This window comes from Rhineura floridana, chromosome 6 (assembly GCF_030035675.1).
Source record: "Rhineura floridana isolate rRhiFlo1 chromosome 6, rRhiFlo1.hap2, whole genome shotgun sequence".
Lineage (NCBI taxonomy): Eukaryota > Metazoa > Chordata > Lepidosauria > Squamata > Rhineuridae > Rhineura > Rhineura floridana.
The window spans coordinates 19,902,483-19,919,447 of NC_084485.1; the positions used below are offsets into that span (position 1 = coordinate 19,902,483).

Consider the following 16,965-nt stretch of genomic DNA (forward strand, 5'->3'; position numbering starts at 1 on the left):
GCAAATGTCTTGTTTAAACTGTCTGACTGCTAAATCAACAGCGGATCAAATGTGAATAAAACAAATGACATTTGGAATGAGGAAATACCCCAGCTACAGTTTAATACTGAGGTTTTCTATATCCCTTTACAAATTGAGCTAGCCTGTCATGTCAAGTAGCTGTTCTTTGCTTCAAAAAAGCAGGAGCCTTAAACATTCTCAACTTCATCCTCCAATGGCAGCCCTCACTCAGTCTATTGGTCCTTTTCTCCCAGGAGCCCCAGATTCAAAACTCTGATCAACACTGAAGTTCATTACATGGTCTATTCTATCTCTCAGGTTAACCTACCTGACAAGGTTGTTGTGAGGACAAAATAGGGAGGTGGAAAAACCATGTGTGCCACCCTGAGCTCCCTGGAGGTAAGGTGGGATAAAATTTCTGGTTTATACAAACTTTCCTAGCTGGCCAAGTGAACAACTATAAGTCTGTTTTAAGCCCTGTCCGATAAGCCTTTGTAAAAGGAGCTGATAATTAAATCTCAAAGTTATAAACATAAGGTATAAGGAGTTATTTCCCCCTTTTAATTCATAGAATATAAAGACTGGATAAAAATTCAAGTTTTGCCTCACTTTTTATTAGGTATTGCATAGTACTAGTAATGAAAGATACATACATAATGAAAATTATACTGTGAGTAAAATAAGTGGCAACTGTGATAAACCCTTGTTTTCCAAGATAATGCTTGCAGTTCTGTCTTTTTTCTTCTGTTAGAAAATTAGTTTTTATAATGTCATAAACATTTCACATAAGCAGTCAAGAGAAATTTGCACATAAAAAGGTCAAAACAATACTCTGAAAATACTTTAGAGGCTAAAAGCAATGAGACTGAATTAAAGAACCATCATAATGTGGACTGAAAATAAAGTTAGGTAAAACTGATACCCTTTGAATGTCTGCTGGGGAAGAATAATGGCTGTAGCAAAGCTTCATTCATTGCTGCTAGTTTTTGTTTTTCATCAATAGAAACAATTCCAGAAAAGTAGCTGGTTTTAAGTCTTTGGGAGCAAAGCCACCAAGAGTTCTATGGCACCTTCAAGACTAACAGATTAATTACAGGATATGTTTTTGCTACAGAAAATGATTGTCCTCTTGTGTGTTAATACTGTTATCCATTCTAAGGTATGATAGCCTTGTTCAGTCTGTACAAGGAACACAGGTACAAGCTGTCTACGCACATACAAGTGTTTGTGTGGAAGCACATACTTTTTGAATTGTACAGCTCAGCTGTTGTGTACAGACTACACTCATTAAATGTTAGCCAAATGATCTCCGCCAGGCCCCCTCTACAATGAGCTTCCGCCGGGCCGTGAAGACCTGGCTCTTCAGGCAGGCCTTTGGGGTGGGCTAGATTTTACCATTATCGCTTTTAGATTTTAATGTTATTGTATTGGTGTGTCATTTTGTGTTATGTTGTTCATTTTGTACGTTACCCAGAGTGGCTGGATGGCCAGCCAGATGGGCAACTAAGAAATCCAATAAATTAATTAATTATATGTGAATAATGACAGAAGAATATAGCTCAACTAGTTTTATACATGGATTGTACACTTGTTGAATATAATGTGTGAACACCGCTGATGACTTTCTTATACACATTTCTGTGTAGAGATGTGATATCCTAATACTTCCCCTTGCATTTCATATCCTTTTGACCCCATTACTTAAGACTTTTCCTCTCTGTACATGTGTATATACATTTGCTGCAAATCAGCCGTTTTCTTTGCATGCTTACTCTGACGTAAATCCACAGTGCGTTCAGCAGAGCTTACTCTCATGTAAGTAGCCATAGGATTGCAGCCTTCGGATACCATTTTATGCATCTGATGGAGTGGGCTGTAGCACAGAACAAATGTGTTTATAATCATTAAAGTATGATAGAATTCTCAGCTGATTTGATTAAAAGCAAGGCTACAATTAAGAATAAGGAAACATGCAACTGCTTAAAACCTATTGCAAAAATAGATGTTCTATTAATAACTACAGTATAATTAAAATACTTGCAGAATAACTCTAGTTCTCATAATAATCAAGTGGCGATCGAAGCTATTCAGCTTAGTCTGAGATATATAGTTTGAAGACTGCTGCCCATAAATGGCAATCCTGATCCCAAGGAAATTAGAAGCTCAACTGGAGCGCATACCGCAGATCAGAAAAGGTACCGCCAGGGCCAAGAAGATGCCAGCATGGTTAACAAGCAAAGTCAAGGAAGCTCTTGGAGGCAAAAAGTCTTCCTTCAGAAAATGGAAGTCTTGTCCGAATGAAGAAAATAAAAAAGAACACAAACTCTGGCAAAAGAAATGCAAGAAGACAATAAGGGATGCTAAAAAAGAATTTGAGGAGCACATTGCTAAGAACATAAAAACCAACAACAAAAAATTCTATAAATACATTCAAAGCAGGAGACCATCTAGGGAGACGATTGGACCCTTGGATGATAAGGGAGTCAAAGGTGTACTAAAGAACGATAAGGAGATTGCAGAGAAGCTAAATGAATTCTTTGCATCTGTCTTCACAGTGGAAGATATAGGGCAGATCCCTGAACCTGAACTAACATTTGCAGGAAGGGATTCTGAGGAACTAAGACAAATAGTGGTAACGAGAGAGGAAGTTCTAAGCTTAATGGACAATATAAAAACTGACAAATCACCGGGCCCGGATGGCATCCACCCGAGAGTTCTCAAAGAACTCAAAGGTGAAATTGCTGATCTGCTAACTAAAATATGTAACTTGTCCTTCGGGTCCTCCTCCATGCCTGAGGACTGGAAAGTGGCAAATGTAACGCCAATCTTCAAAAAGGGATCCAGAGGGGATCCCGGAAATTACAGGCCAGTTAGCTTAACTTCTGTCCCTGGAAAACTGGTAGAAAGTATGATTAAAGCTAGATTAACCAAGCACATAGAAGAACAAGCCTTGCTGAAGCAGAGCCAGCATGGCTTCTGCAAGGGAAAGTCCTGTCTCAGTAACCTATTAGAATTCTTTGAGAGTGTCAACAAGCATATAGATAGAGGTGATCCAGTGGACATAGTGTACTTAGACTTTCAAAAAGCGTTTGACAAGGTACCTCACCAAAGGCTTCTGAGGAAGCTTAGCAGTCATGGAATAAGAGGAGAGGTCCTCTTGTGGATAAGGAATTGGTTAAGAAGCAGAAAGCAGAGAGTAGGAATAAACGGACAGTTCTCCCAATGGAGGGCTGTAGAAAGTGGAGTCCCTCAAGGATCGGTATTGGGACCTGTACTTTTCAACTTGTTCATTAATGACCTAGAATTAGGAGTGAGCAGTGAAGTGGCCAAGTTTGCTGACGACACTAAATTGTTCAGGGTTGTTAAAACAAAAAGGGATTGCGAAGAGCTCCAAAAAGACCTCTCCAAACTGAGTGAATGGGCGGAAAAATGGCAAATGCAATTCAATATAAACAAGTGTAAAATTATGCATATTGGAGCAAAAAATCTTAATTTCACATATACGCTCATGGGGTCTGAACTGGCGGTGACCGACCAGGAGAGAGACCTCGGGGTTGTAGTGGACAGCACGATGAAAATGTCGACCCAGTGTGCGGCAGCTGTGAAAAAGGCAAATTCCATGCTAGCAATAATTAGGAAAGGTATTGAAAATAAAACAGCCCATATCATAATGCCGTTGTATAAATGTATGGTGCGGCCGCATTTGGAATACTGTGTACAGTTCTGGTCACCTCATCTCAAAAAGGATATTATAGAGTTGGAAAAGGTTCAGAAGAGGGCAACCAGAATGATCAAGGGGATGGAGCGACTCCCTTACGAGGAAAGGTTGCAGCATTTGGGGCTTTTTAGTTTAGAGACAAGGCGGGTCAGAGGAGACATGATAGAAGTGTATAAAATTATGCATGGCATTGAGAAAGTGGATAGAGAAAAGTTCTTCTCCCTCTCTCATAATACTAGAACTCGTGGACATTCAAAGAAGCTGAATGTTGGAAGATTCAGGACAGACAAAAGGAAGTACTTCTTTACTCAGTGCATAGTTAAACTATGGAATTTGCTCCCACAAGATGCAGTAATGGCCACCAGCTTGGATGGCTTTAAAAGAAGATTAGACAAATTCATGGAGGACAGGGCTATCAATGGCTACTAGCTGTGATGGCTGTGCTCTGCCACCCTAGTCAGAGGCAGCTTGCTTCTGAAAACCAGTTGCTGGAAGCCTCAAGAGGGGAGAGTGTTCTTGCACTCGGGTTCTGCTTGCGGACTTCCCCCAGGCACCTGGTTGGCCACTGTGAGAACAGGATGCTGGACTAGATGGGCCACTGGCCTGATCCAGCAGGTTCTTCTTATGTTCTTATGAAATAATTCATTCCTTGATTTCAGTGGTGGAATGAAGCCATCTTATTTCTGCATTAATATAAGGGGATCACCCAATGAAGGTGGTTAGTGGCAGGGGTCATGATAGACCAAAAGAAGTATTTCTTCACATAAATACATAATCAACATGTGAAATTCACTGGTCAAAATGTGACAATAGTAAATAGCTTGGATGGCTTCTAAAAGAAGAGGATAAATTAACAAGAGCTGCATCTATCTATTGCTTCTGAACATAAAGATTCCATTTCACCGACAGCTAAAAAAAAAATCTTGAGTGCCAGATGAGAGTAGGACTGATTTCACACCAAGCAGCAAACTTTCCAACCATCATCCTTTGGGGTCCTAAGGGTTCCATCCTGTCCCTTGTGCTGTTTAACACCTAATGAAAACTGCTGAGTTGTCACCTGGTGTTTTGTGTTTGAGTGCCATCAGTATCCTTTTCAGCTGGTGCTGGCTGTAGATATCCTGGACTTGTATCTACACGGTGATGGATTAGACATGGGCTAACAAGCTGGCACTTCAAACAAGCCAAAAGTATTGATGGTCAGCGGTAGAAATGCTGATCTAAGCCTGGATACAACCTGTTCTGAAGGAAGCTGCACTTCCTCCGAGGGACCAGTTTGCAGATTAGGGATGCTTCTGGATGAACAAGTGGCTGCTAGGCTCAGAATACCTTTACCCAACATGTCCCCTGTCCTGGAAAAAGCAAATCTGGCCACAGTTACACATGCCTTAGTCACATCCCGATTACTGCAATGCACTCTGTAGGGCTGTCTTTGAAAAAGTTTTAGAAACCACAGCTGGTGCAAAATGCTGTGGCAAAAATGATTTGTTTTTCTGACCATGTTACCTCAGTATTGTTAAAATTGCACTGGTTCCAGTTCAGCCCAGTTCATGGTTGGGAATCAGGAAATTTTGAGGACAGACCCTTCTCACTTGAACCTGCGCATCAATTTTAGTCATCATCTGAGGCTCATCTCTGCATCCCACACCAAGGCAGGTGAGAGTGGTGAGGCCATAGAGCAGAGTCTTCAGTGGCACCACCCCAAGTCTGAATTTTTCTCCTAAGAGAGATTAGACTTGCCCTTTCTCTGTCGCCCTTTATAAGTTGTTAAAACATTTTTGTTCTGCTACATTTTAATGTGTTTTCATTGATCTAACATTTTGTTGAATATTTTTCCTCTGAATGTTCTTATTAATTATATTGCTATTTTATTGCGGTAAACAGCCTATGAGGCTCTTTTTTGAGCCCAAAGCCACTATAGAAATGCTTTATAAATAAATATAAATAAGTTTAGTTAACAACAGGGGAAAAGAATTACTAAGTGGACCTTTTTGGTTTAATCCAACCAATGCAATTCCTATACTTCCACACATTATAGGTGGACGACTGACTCTCGGGGATTAAAAAACATCTATCCAGTGAATGGAACTGTAAGACTATATAAAATGCAAGCCAACTAAACAGTTGGCTAAGGAGCTGCCATTTTTGGTTTATTATTCAAATGGCATTCTGCAGTTATGCTTAGGATACTATTGGCTGCTCATCACAAAACTCCAAATATCAAATCTTTAGGAATGATGTTATGCTGAAGTTCACTGTTATAGAAAAATGTCGAGGAAGAAAGCACACTGACCAAAAGATTGAAGCACAGTGGGAACAGCTATGTAGATTTGAATTCCTTCTTTGGAGATTAACAAACTCATCTGACAAATGTACACAAGAGTTGGTTTAGTCAAGAAAGGCAGTAAATACTCTTGCCTAGGCACTGTCACCCTGATCCCACAAGGAGATGTACATGCTGAACACACTGTTCAATCCTCCACAGAACTAACTAGGCGTGTCTCTTGGTTTAGGTAGAGATGTGCAACTTCATCCTGGACAGTCAATTGTTGCGTTTGACCAGGGCGGAACTGAAGCTTTTTGTCTGTCTTTTTAACTACTTTGCTGCTCTCAGCTGTTATGCTATCCTTTGTAATCTAGTCCATCACCTGAAGTGCTTGGATATGTCCTCTCAAGCAGCATGCTGGACTGGTATACTTATTTTTTCCTGTTTTAAAATCTCTTATTTGGAGTTAGAGGCACTAATTCAGAAGAAGTAGGGGGATTTGTTCAGGTATACAAGTTTTTGGAGGCAACAATGTGGTTACATATACTTTGGTTTAATGCACAAAAAATGGTCGTTCCTGCATTCAGTATCATAAAAGTTCCCTTGGAAACATTGGTGAGTCCAGGCGCCATATAGATGGTAATAACAGGTATGCTCTGGGGGCAAAGTTCAGTCATCACTATTATGTTTAAGGGCTTCCTTTTCTTCTTCTTGGCTAACTTCCACCTCCTCATATTCTTCTACATCCGCCGTGGCATCTTGATACTGCTGGTATTCAGACACCAAGTCATTTGTGTTGCTTTCAGCTTCAGAAAATTCCATCTCATCCATTCCTTCCCCAGTATACCAGTGTAGAAATGCTTTCCTCCTGAACATTGCTGAGAACTGCTCAGAGATCCTACTGAAGATCTGTTGTATGGCTGTGTTGTTCCCTATGAAGGTGGCAGCCATCTTTAGCCCACGAGGTGGAATGTCGCATACAGCCACTTTGACATTGTTGGGGATCCACTCTACAAAATGGCTACTGTTCTTGGTCTGCACAGACAACAGCTGTTCATCCACCTCTCTGGTAGACATCTGACCTCTGAAGATGCACGCCACAGTTAAATAGCGCCCATGACGTGGGTCGCAGGCTGCCATCATGTTCCTTGCATCAAACATCTGTTGCGTGAGCTCTGGGACTGAGAGAGCTCTATATTGCTGGCTGCCTCGGGCTGTCAGTGGGGCAAAGCCCGGCATGAAGAAATGTAGTCGAGGGAAAGGCACCATGTTGACTGCCAACTTCCTCAAGTCTGCATTGAGCTGGCCAGGAAAGCGGAGTGAGGTGGTGACGCCACTCATGGTGAGGGACATCAGGTGGTTGAGGTCCCCATAGGTTGGAGTGGGTAGCTTCAGTGTTCTAAAGCATATGTCATATAAAGCTTCATTATCAATGCAGAAGGTTTCGTCCGTGTTCTCTATCAGCTGGTGGATTGATAGGATGGCATTGTATGGCTCAACAACGGTGTCCGAAACTTTTGGCGATGGCACTACGCTGAAGGTGTTCATGATCCGGTCAGGGTATTCCTCCTTGATTTTGTTGATCAGAAGAGTGCCCATTCCGGACCCCGTCCCACCACCAAGGGAATGGGTGAGCTGGAAGCCCTGCAGGCAGTCGCATCCCTCACACTCGTTTCTCACGACGTCCATCACGTTTTCAATCAGTTCGGCCCCTTCGGTGTAATGCCCTTTTGCCCAGTTGTTGCCAGCACCTGAATTTCCTAGAAGCACAGGAGAGAGGCTGAACATAAGAGGAAAAGCTGCGGAGACACCAAGCATGTGTTTATTGAAAAAGTGAAACCACCAAACCCAACTGAGAAAAAGAAACTAGGCCAAAAAGAAAAAAGCAGGCATTGAAATAGTCCCAACAGACCAGGCATACCCTTGATCGGGGCTGCCAACTTGGCACCTGCAGACATTGTGCCCACTAATACTTGCTATGGTTGCCTGCTCAGGGACTCTTCTAGCACACTGTATCTTAAATTGAGGCTTTATGCTGTATTGGCTCTGGCTGGGCCTCGTAGGTTGAACACGCCCCCTTGCCCAGCTAATTTCTGATAGGGTGGCATCAATATTGAATGCCTCCCCTTGTTTCTGTTCTAAATGCAACATATACTAGGAGAAGAGAAGGGATACTAGTCTTCCATAGAACAAGCAGTGGTAGCTGTGATATGTATGTTATTGTTCTGTGTCACAGATATTCTGCTACAGACTTAACAATGCCAGGATTTTGGTTTTTCTTGTAAAAGGAGGATCCTAGAACATGTTTGGCTTTTTATACCCATATTTCAAACTTTTTAAAGGTTAAACTCTTCCATATCTGCATCATTTTGTGATTCTGTATCTTTTCCTGCTCTTTTAGTTGTGGCCGCCATTTTATGATATGCCATGTTCCCACAGCAACCATTTTGTTGTGACTGGTACCCGCAGTACTCTCTTAAAATTCCAGATGTGATCACAGGCCCCAAAAGGTTAGTGACCCCTGCCCTAAGTGCATTGGGAATATTATGCATAAAGGCTGGCATGTATTTAAAAAACCTTTTTTTCAGATGATGCAAGCTGAATTCAGTTTAAGTTGCTTACGTTTCCACAGAACTCAGCAGGACTTACTTCTGAGAAAACATGCATAGGGTTGTGGTGTTAGATAATATATTTTAGAAATTTCTTCCAGTTTACTATATAAGAAATCATCAGGAAATTCAGCTTTAGGCTTGACAACTTTAAACTTTTTGTTATCAGGGATCTAGAAACTTATGCTAAACATCTACAAAACTTGCAACCCAAAATCCCAAGTTCTCCAACTAGAAGGAGGTTTGAAATGGTTGTGCACAGTGGGCATCTGAGTAGGGGCTATAACTAATAACATTTGATTTTATGAAGGGAGCAAGTGTCGGTGAAGACATTCCACTTAGAATGGTTAGAAAACCTTCCCAAGAACTGTTGTGTGTTCAAACTAGGGACGGGGGAGAAATTTGATTCAGTTCGCATTTAAAGCTGAATTTATCAAATTTGCACTTTCTGAAACAATATGAGAACTGAAACATAGCCATCCTTCAAAATTCACACTTATCTGAATTTTGCGATGCAGTTCTCCAACCAAGCAATGTTTACAAAAATGCATATATGAAGGGATAGTGTGCACAGAACATATTGGTGAAAATAAGATACAAAATTGCATTATGTTAGGCTAAATTGCTTGCAAAAATATCACAAAAATATTTATTAGGAGAAATTTGCACTGAAATGCTGGACACTTTACAAGGTGATTTTTTTAAATAGAAAATTGTAAATTGTTGCAGAAATGTGGAGAACCAAATTGAAGATTAAAAAAATGAGACTACCAGCACTGACGTATCATTCCATCCCTAGTTCAAACATTTTATAAAAATCATCCCAAATATTTTTAAGTTTTTTTCTGTAACTATGAGAACTAGAACCATTAAATAAAAAGAATAGATTCTACGTGTTCTGAAGCAACAGATAGAGAGGCAATGCTCCTTAGAGGTTTCATTTGATACCCAACAGCCATGTTGCTTACGAGATTTTCATCTGTTTCATTCTATTAATATTGTTAATGCATCACGCATACCATGAATAAAGTTATCAGGTCGAAAGAGTGGACCTATTTTGCTGGACCTCACGCTGTCCATAGTTCCGGGCTCCAGGTCCACCAGGATTGCACGGGGAACATACTTATGGGCTGCAGAAAAAGGAAAACAATTCAGTCACTCATAAGAACATAAGAACATAAGAAGAGCCTGCTGGATCAGGCCAGTGGCCCATCTAGTCCAGCATCCTGTTCTCACAGTGGCCAACCAGGTGCCTGGGGGAAGCCCGCAAACAGGCACTCACAGCAGGTCTTGCCGTCATATTTCATTTTGAGCACAGGAGTGGAAAGCCTGGTGCCAGGCAAATATTGCTGAACTTCAACTTTCATCTCTCTAATTATTGGGCATGCTGTCTGGGGCTGATGGGAGCTGGAGCCTGACAACAGCTGAGGGAGTACAGCTTCCCCATCCCTGCTTTAAAATGTGGATGCCTGGAGAATGAATGAGACAGAAGATATACACACTGAATGAATTTGACCATCTTCTAGAGTTTATAGATTTAATATGTTGTCAATCTGCAACTTTTATTTATGAAAGAACTTCTGGGGTGTTCTTTCAAATAACATGTCATTTGGGGAATTTTCACTTTAACTATTACAAAAAATTGACCCTAACGGTATAGGAAAGAATTTTAGATAGCACAAGGTTCAGATTAACACAAGATGCAGATTATATCTATCTCTGGACCAGCTGTAGTGTCAGGATAGCAAATGTTCAGGTCGCAGAGAAGTCTGCTCTTTGAAGAAAAGTCCTGTCCAATTTGATAGCCTGTTATCATGCTAACACACGCACAATCCTATGCATGTTTATTCAGAAACATGTCTCACTGTGCTTACACAAGTAAATATGTTCAGGATTGCAGAGACACAATTTAATACAAGTATGTTCAGTGCAAGTTTATAAGTGTCTACTTAGAAGTAAGTCCCATTGGATTCAGCAGGATTTACACCCATGCAGATCTGGATAGGATTGCAGCCCTAATTTCTTTTGCAACTTATTCCTAATAAGCTTATTTTTTTACCTCTGAGAACTACTCCTGCAATACAACCAACCATCCTTATAAACGGTAAAGATACTTGAGGGCAATGGAAGATGACAACACTTTTTCTATTTTCATCTTCTGCTACTGCTCTTGTAATCTAATTTCCCCAACCAGTTACCAACAATCTCATGAACTCACAGTAGGCTTCATTGAAATACACATTAATTCTTTCCTGCTGCAGCGGTGAATCACCATGGTAGTTTCCTGTGGTATCGATTCCGTGCTCATCGCTTATGACTTCCCAGAACTGAAAGTGAAATATAAAAACCAGAGAATAGCAGCATTCTACTGTTGATCTTTTTGGGGGGGTGGGGGGCAGTGAAGAGCCTTTACTGTATATTGACATTTTTCTCTCGCCTTTCTTCTGTAGGATTCAAGGAAGCATACTAGGAGTGCTGAGGCAGCAATACATATAGCACTTGTATTGTTCGCAACCCTGTGTGAAGAAGTACTTTTGTCTGTCCCAAATCTTCCAACAGCTGGCTCCATTAGAAAAGTCCACATTCTAGCATTACGAGGGCGGGAGAACTATGCCTCCCTATCCACTTTCTCTGCACCTGGCATAATTTTATACACCTCTGTCATGTCGCCTCTTATTTGCCTTTCCTTTAAACTAAAAAGCTCCAAATGTTGTAACCTTATCTCATAGGGGAGTTGCTCCTCCCCATTCATCACTTTGGGTGGCCTTTTCTGAAGCCTTTTCAGGCAGCACACATGTGACATTCTCTCTAGTAGGGTTGCCAGGTTCAGGGCCTGAGACTGATCCTGTATCTTTAGGAGAAGAGAAAGTCAGCCAAGTACAAGTGTTTTTGCAATATTGTAATGGGAAAAACCACAAGGTGGAATTCTCCCTTCACCCTGCACAACTTTTAAAGATATGGAAGATCTCTGGGAGAGGAGTTGCAAGAACACCTGCACTTGGCTGACTTTCTCTTCTCCTAAAGATACAGGATCAGTCTTAGGCCAAGAACTTGGCAACCCTAAGCATGACGTGTGAACCAGCCCTGCAACCCAGAATCAGGAGTGTGGCAGCAGCCAGCAAGACTTTTAACTAAAAGCAAATAGAGGTACGGTCTTGAAGGCAACAAGCGAGACAAATTCTTAATGACAAACTCAGAATAACAGGATACACCTATCTCGGCTCCCCAGTCTGACATCCAGCCCAGCTGTCTCTTTATCTGGAATTGCAGGCGCACGAATGCAGGCACCCCCTACTTCTGTGGCCAACAGCATTTTAAATGCCTCTTGCTTTTAGTTCACAATCCATTTAAGCGCAAAATGTTTCTATTTACATGAATGTAAATTGCCTTGCTGGATCAGAGCAATCTCTCCTGATGCTAGTTGCATTTGGCAGTAGGGCATGGAAGAATAGTCACACACACCCCATTCTTTGATCCCTGGCACCTGAGACTCATAAATATACTGCCTCTGACTCTGGAGGTTCCATTTAGCTGTTAAACCTACTATACTGGTTGAGAGGCCCACCATCCGTATAAACCTCCATTGTGGTGTAGTGGTTAAGGTGTTAGACTACAACCTGGGAGACCAGGGTTTGAATTCCCATATAGCCATGAAGCTCACTGGGTGACCTTGGGCCAGTTGCTGCCTCTCAGCCTCATGAAAACCCTATTCATAGGGTCGCCATAAGGCAGAATCGACTTAAAGGCAGTACCTTTATTTATTTATTTATTTATTTATTTATTTATTTATTAAGAATACCTACGGCTACAGCCCTGGTATGCAATTCTATATGGCCATTTTCCACCAGCTGTATTTGCAACAAAGTTCCTCAGGATATAATGTATTTTTTTAAAAAAAGGTTATCAGGCCTTGGGCTGTTTATCTTGCTGACCTCTTATTTATTTGTTTAGCACAATTGTATACCACCTGTATAACAAGTTTCTCTGGGAAATTTAATAGAGATATTAAAAATACAAAGTATTTCTCCACCCCCACCCCCCAACATGCCCTATTACCAGGAAAAATGGTTTATGGGCAACAGAAATGTAAACTTTTTTTCCACATCAGCTTACTTCGCTAAGACTGTAAGCCCAAATATACAGATTACAATGAGCACCACTGAGCATTCATGAAACTTACATGCACGTATAGAGCTGTGCTGTAAATTCTGTTTCTTGTGTGAACCCATTCATTTGCATCTAGAGTGCACTGAGTGACTGTTTTGGGGAGGAGGAAAAGGATTTCTCATCCAAAGTGTGAGCATCCCTATCAACATGTATGGGCATTCTACAGGGTTTGTTTTAATGTACAGCTAGACATCTTTTGTGGAGTGTCAAAAATGTGCAGTGTGGAATAAGTTTTTGTGCAGATGGGCATATAGGATTTAATAAGGAACTAGGTAGTTTCTAAAAAAGAAATAGATGAGAAAAGATAAAAAGAATTAGAAAATGAAGCTAAATATTGGTTCCTGTAGTCTAACATCTTCATAACCTTCGATTAATAGTATATTATTGGACTAGTTACTTGACTAGTTTGGGGGCGGGCTGTGTGCTGGCTGCTTGTGCAGCAGGAAAAAGAAGCTTAGAATAAATCCTGGCACCGCAGGTTTCAATGGGATCAGAATAACCCCAGGACACCCAGCAGGTAGATGCACAACTCAGGGCAACTTTGCTGCTTGTGAGTCTGATTTATGTCATTAGTGCTGCCATCAGGGCAGGACTTGAGGGCCCCACTTAGCAGCATGATCAATCAAAATATTTTTATTACAGTCAACAGACCATTGAACCATCAGATAAAAACAGATAATATTATTACAACCTCATTAAAATATATATATATATAAATGGAATATATGTAAATAAGTGAAGTAAAACTTTTTAAAAAAAGTACAAGAAACCAAATAACACGCAGATGGTTTGGAGACCATGAAAAAAATAATTAATGTCTTATACGTATAGCCAAGTTCAAGAATTTAGCCACTTGTTCTGTTATTGACTTGTTAGTACCTTGAAGAAGTATAATCACAAGGAGATTCTCTAGAGCAACCAGGGAAAGACTGGATAATAGGGTATATTAAGTCTTTTCTTCCCCCCTTGATAGAAATTTCAATACAAAAGAACATGACTCTTCATTGTTACAGGGGCAACATCTAGAGTACATGGGAGTTTTATTATATCGAGCAACAGGATCAGGAGGGCCCCGAAATGCAGCAGGTCTGGATTATCTTGTTTTGAAGTAAACAAAGTAATACTCATTATCATCTAAAGAGCAGCCCTCCCATCTTTCGTTATCTTCACCAATATTCTTAGCCTTTGCATTTATTCAGTGAATATTCTCATTGCTTTTGCTTTGAGACAGGGGTTCCCAAACTGTTTGTGGACCACCCATAGTCCATGAGCTTCATTCAGGTGGTCGGCAGCATATTCATATTAAATATTCATATTGATTTTTAATTGTGTTTTACCGCTTCTTTTATTTCTTATGGAACTCTGTGGAATGCAAATTGTAGTACAGTAAAATACAATATAACAAAGGGGGGAAAGCAATAAAAATGCAGTTAAAAATCATACAGCATCTAGCACAGTGCATTACAATTGCTAACAATGGGCAGAAAAAACATTAAGTGGTCTACCAAGACCATTAGCAATTTTCAAGGGGTCCATGGGGGAGGGGAAGGTTTGGGAACCACTATTTTAAAGCAATCTCATTCTACTCCTGTTATCATTTTTCCCCCACATAGCACACAAGAGATGGCTTTAAAATGAGAGAAATGTGTAGAGGATAAGGCTATCAGTAGCAACTAGTCATGATGGCTATGCTACCACCAGGATCAGAGGCAGCATGTCTCTGAATACCAGCTGCTGTGGAAAACAACAGGAGAGGGCTATTGCCCTCATGTCTCGCTTGTAGACTCAAGAACACAGGGAACTGACTTATACTGAGCCAGACCATTGCTCCAGCTGGTTCAGTATTGCTTGCACTGACTGGCAGGGGCTCTCCGGGCTTCCAGACAGAGGTCTGTCCCAACCCTCTGGAGATATTGGGGATTGAAACTGGGACTGTCAGTATGCAAGGCAGATGCTCTAACACTGAGCTATAACCTTCCCCTATGGTTTCCCAGAAGGGTTGACTGCGCTGGGAAACAGATTGGTGGATTAGATGGATTCTTGGTCTGATCCCGCAGGGCTCTCCTTCTGTTCCTATATGTTCTATGCTAGGTTTTATTTTAACCTGAGTTTGCACAGGGAGCAAACTTTGGCAGCATCTCGATTCCTTGTCCAAACTCCCATTCAATTTGCTTGTTAAGAATGGCACCCCATTGTCTTTTAGAAGCATTATGAAAACCAGCCTCCTACCTTAGCTCCAATTTGGTTTCCACACTGGCCAATCTGGACGTGTACAATTTCACGCATTTTGAACAGGATTCAGCGGTGAGAGTTGACTCCAGCTTTTCCAGATGTGCTTTGGGGAACAAGTGATCACTCCTGCAATGTCAGCTGTAACTACTCTTATCATGGGCAAAATGAGGTTTGTAGAGTGAATGCTGATGTCACTAAACACACACACACACACACACACACACACGAGTTCCTGGTACCTCCCATTCTGCTGACTAATAAGGTTTCTGATATGGCATTCACAAGAAACTCCCAAACAATTTCTCCCCTTTAAAAGAGGGGTGGGGAAACTTTTCCAGCCCAAGGGCCATTTTCCCTTCTGAGCAACCTTAGGGGGGCCACTTAGCAGGAGGGAGCATGGCCAGAGGCAAAAGTGGGCAGAGCAACAAATGCGAATTCTACTTTTGTACACTAGGCTAGTTTCTACGCACTTTTGCATGCCTCTTTCTATCCTCTGTCCAGGCATGCAAGAAGCATTCATCAGAATGCAAGGACATTTCCCAGCAAACACAGGGTGCAAAACAGGTCTGGTAGGGTTACAGCCTGGGGAAAGTCCCAAGCATCGCATAGAGAGGCCTGGAGGGTCTTTACCCTGAGACCTGAAGCTTCCCATTCTTGCTTTAAAGACTCAAGCCCTAGTCCATCCAAGCAGATAATCTGCATACAATAAACCTGAGATCTTGGGGGTGTAATAAGTTGGTGATCCCTTGGGGAACTCGATTGCTCAGCTGATCCAGCCACGTCTGCCCACACCTAATTTCACATATGATGTCAGGTACATTTTGGGTGCATTTTGAGGAAAAACAGCCTCACAGGCCAAACTGGGACCTATGTCGGGCCAAATTTGACGCACAGGTTGAAGGTTCCCCACCCCTGGTTTCCACTGACATATGCTCTTTATATGGGGCTGCCCTAGCAAAGTTCCCACAACAGCTAACTTCTTGGCAAGAGCAGTAATATCGTAAAAACAATTCAGAACATAATAATTAAAAACTTCAACAATATCGATAAATAACACCACAAAATAGGCTCAAATCTCAAATTAATCTAAACATAACCTAGTCTCCAAAAGCTAGAGAAAACAAATATGTGTTTATCACACAGTAGAGCCCCATCATTGTTATGACTGTCCATGTCTCCAAGAGGAGAAAATTCCATCACTGGGTCACCACTACAGAGAAGTCCCTTCTTCAGGGAGAATGATGTAGCCACCCATCTGGTGACAGAGTTCTTCCAGGCATTCTAATGAGCGTACAACAGCAGCCATCTTGCTTCATAGTGGCCGCCACATAAAACCAACATATAAGCTTAAGTCCTTATTGGCACTGAACGGGCAGTGTTCAAGGCTACTGCTTGGGACTTCTACAGCTAAATATCTTCTTGCTCGGCCACACCTCTGAGAGCTGCAAGGTAGAGACAATTCTCCTGGCAAGCAGGCTGACAAGCAGGCAGGTAAGCAAGCAAACAACATGTAGGTCCTCACAGAGTGCAGCAGATGGTTACTAGAGTCCCTCTCAGCACTGCCTTGAGCTTCTACAGATAAAGATGCTCTTGCTGGGCCGCTTATTCCAGTTTATCTGCATCCTTCTTAAAGTGCTATATCCAGAACTGGATGCAGTACTCAAAATGAGTGCTGAAGAGAGAGGAACTAGCACTTCATGCGATTTGGAAACTATATTTCTGTTAATGCAGCCTAAAACAGCATTTGTCTTTTTTGCAGCCATATCGCACTGTCAGCTCATATTCAGCTTGTGATCAACAACAATTCCAAGATTCTTCTTGCATGTAGTATTGCTGAGCCAAGTATCCCCCATCATGGAACTGTGCATTCAGTTTCCTTTTCCTAGGTGTAGAACTTTGCACTCATCCCTGTTAAATTTCATTCTGTCATTTTCAACCCAGTACATCCAATCAGGATCATTTTGTATTTTGTTTCT

At 41.4% G+C, this 16,965-nt stretch overlaps 1 protein-coding gene across 5 annotated transcripts in view; it reads right to left on the reverse strand.

The window, feature by feature from the left end:
• Positions 1–592: 592 nt before the first annotated feature.
• TUBB1 (tubulin beta 1 class VI) overlaps positions 593–16,965 on the reverse strand; it is a 39,812-nt gene continuing 23,439 nt past the window's right edge. Inside the window, exons 1-5 of one of the 5 annotated variants that reach the window (XR_009763364.1) lie at positions 14,987–15,153; positions 10,809–10,917; positions 9,610–9,720; positions 6,009–7,741; positions 593–1,873 (exon numbers count right to left, since the gene is read on the reverse strand). Coding sequence is in view for 4 of the 5 variants with exons in the window: in XM_061631134.1 (XP_061487118.1) it covers positions 6,651–7,741; positions 9,610–9,720; positions 10,809–10,917; positions 14,987–15,043 (1,368 nt within the window). In the remaining variant the exon portion in view is untranslated. Of the gene's footprint in view, positions 1,874–3,483; positions 7,742–9,609; positions 9,721–9,872; positions 10,787–10,808; positions 10,918–14,986; positions 15,154–16,965 lie in introns of those variants that run through there. The other 4 variants (XM_061631134.1, XM_061631137.1, XM_061631135.1 and 1 more) reach the window with 4 other exon arrangements.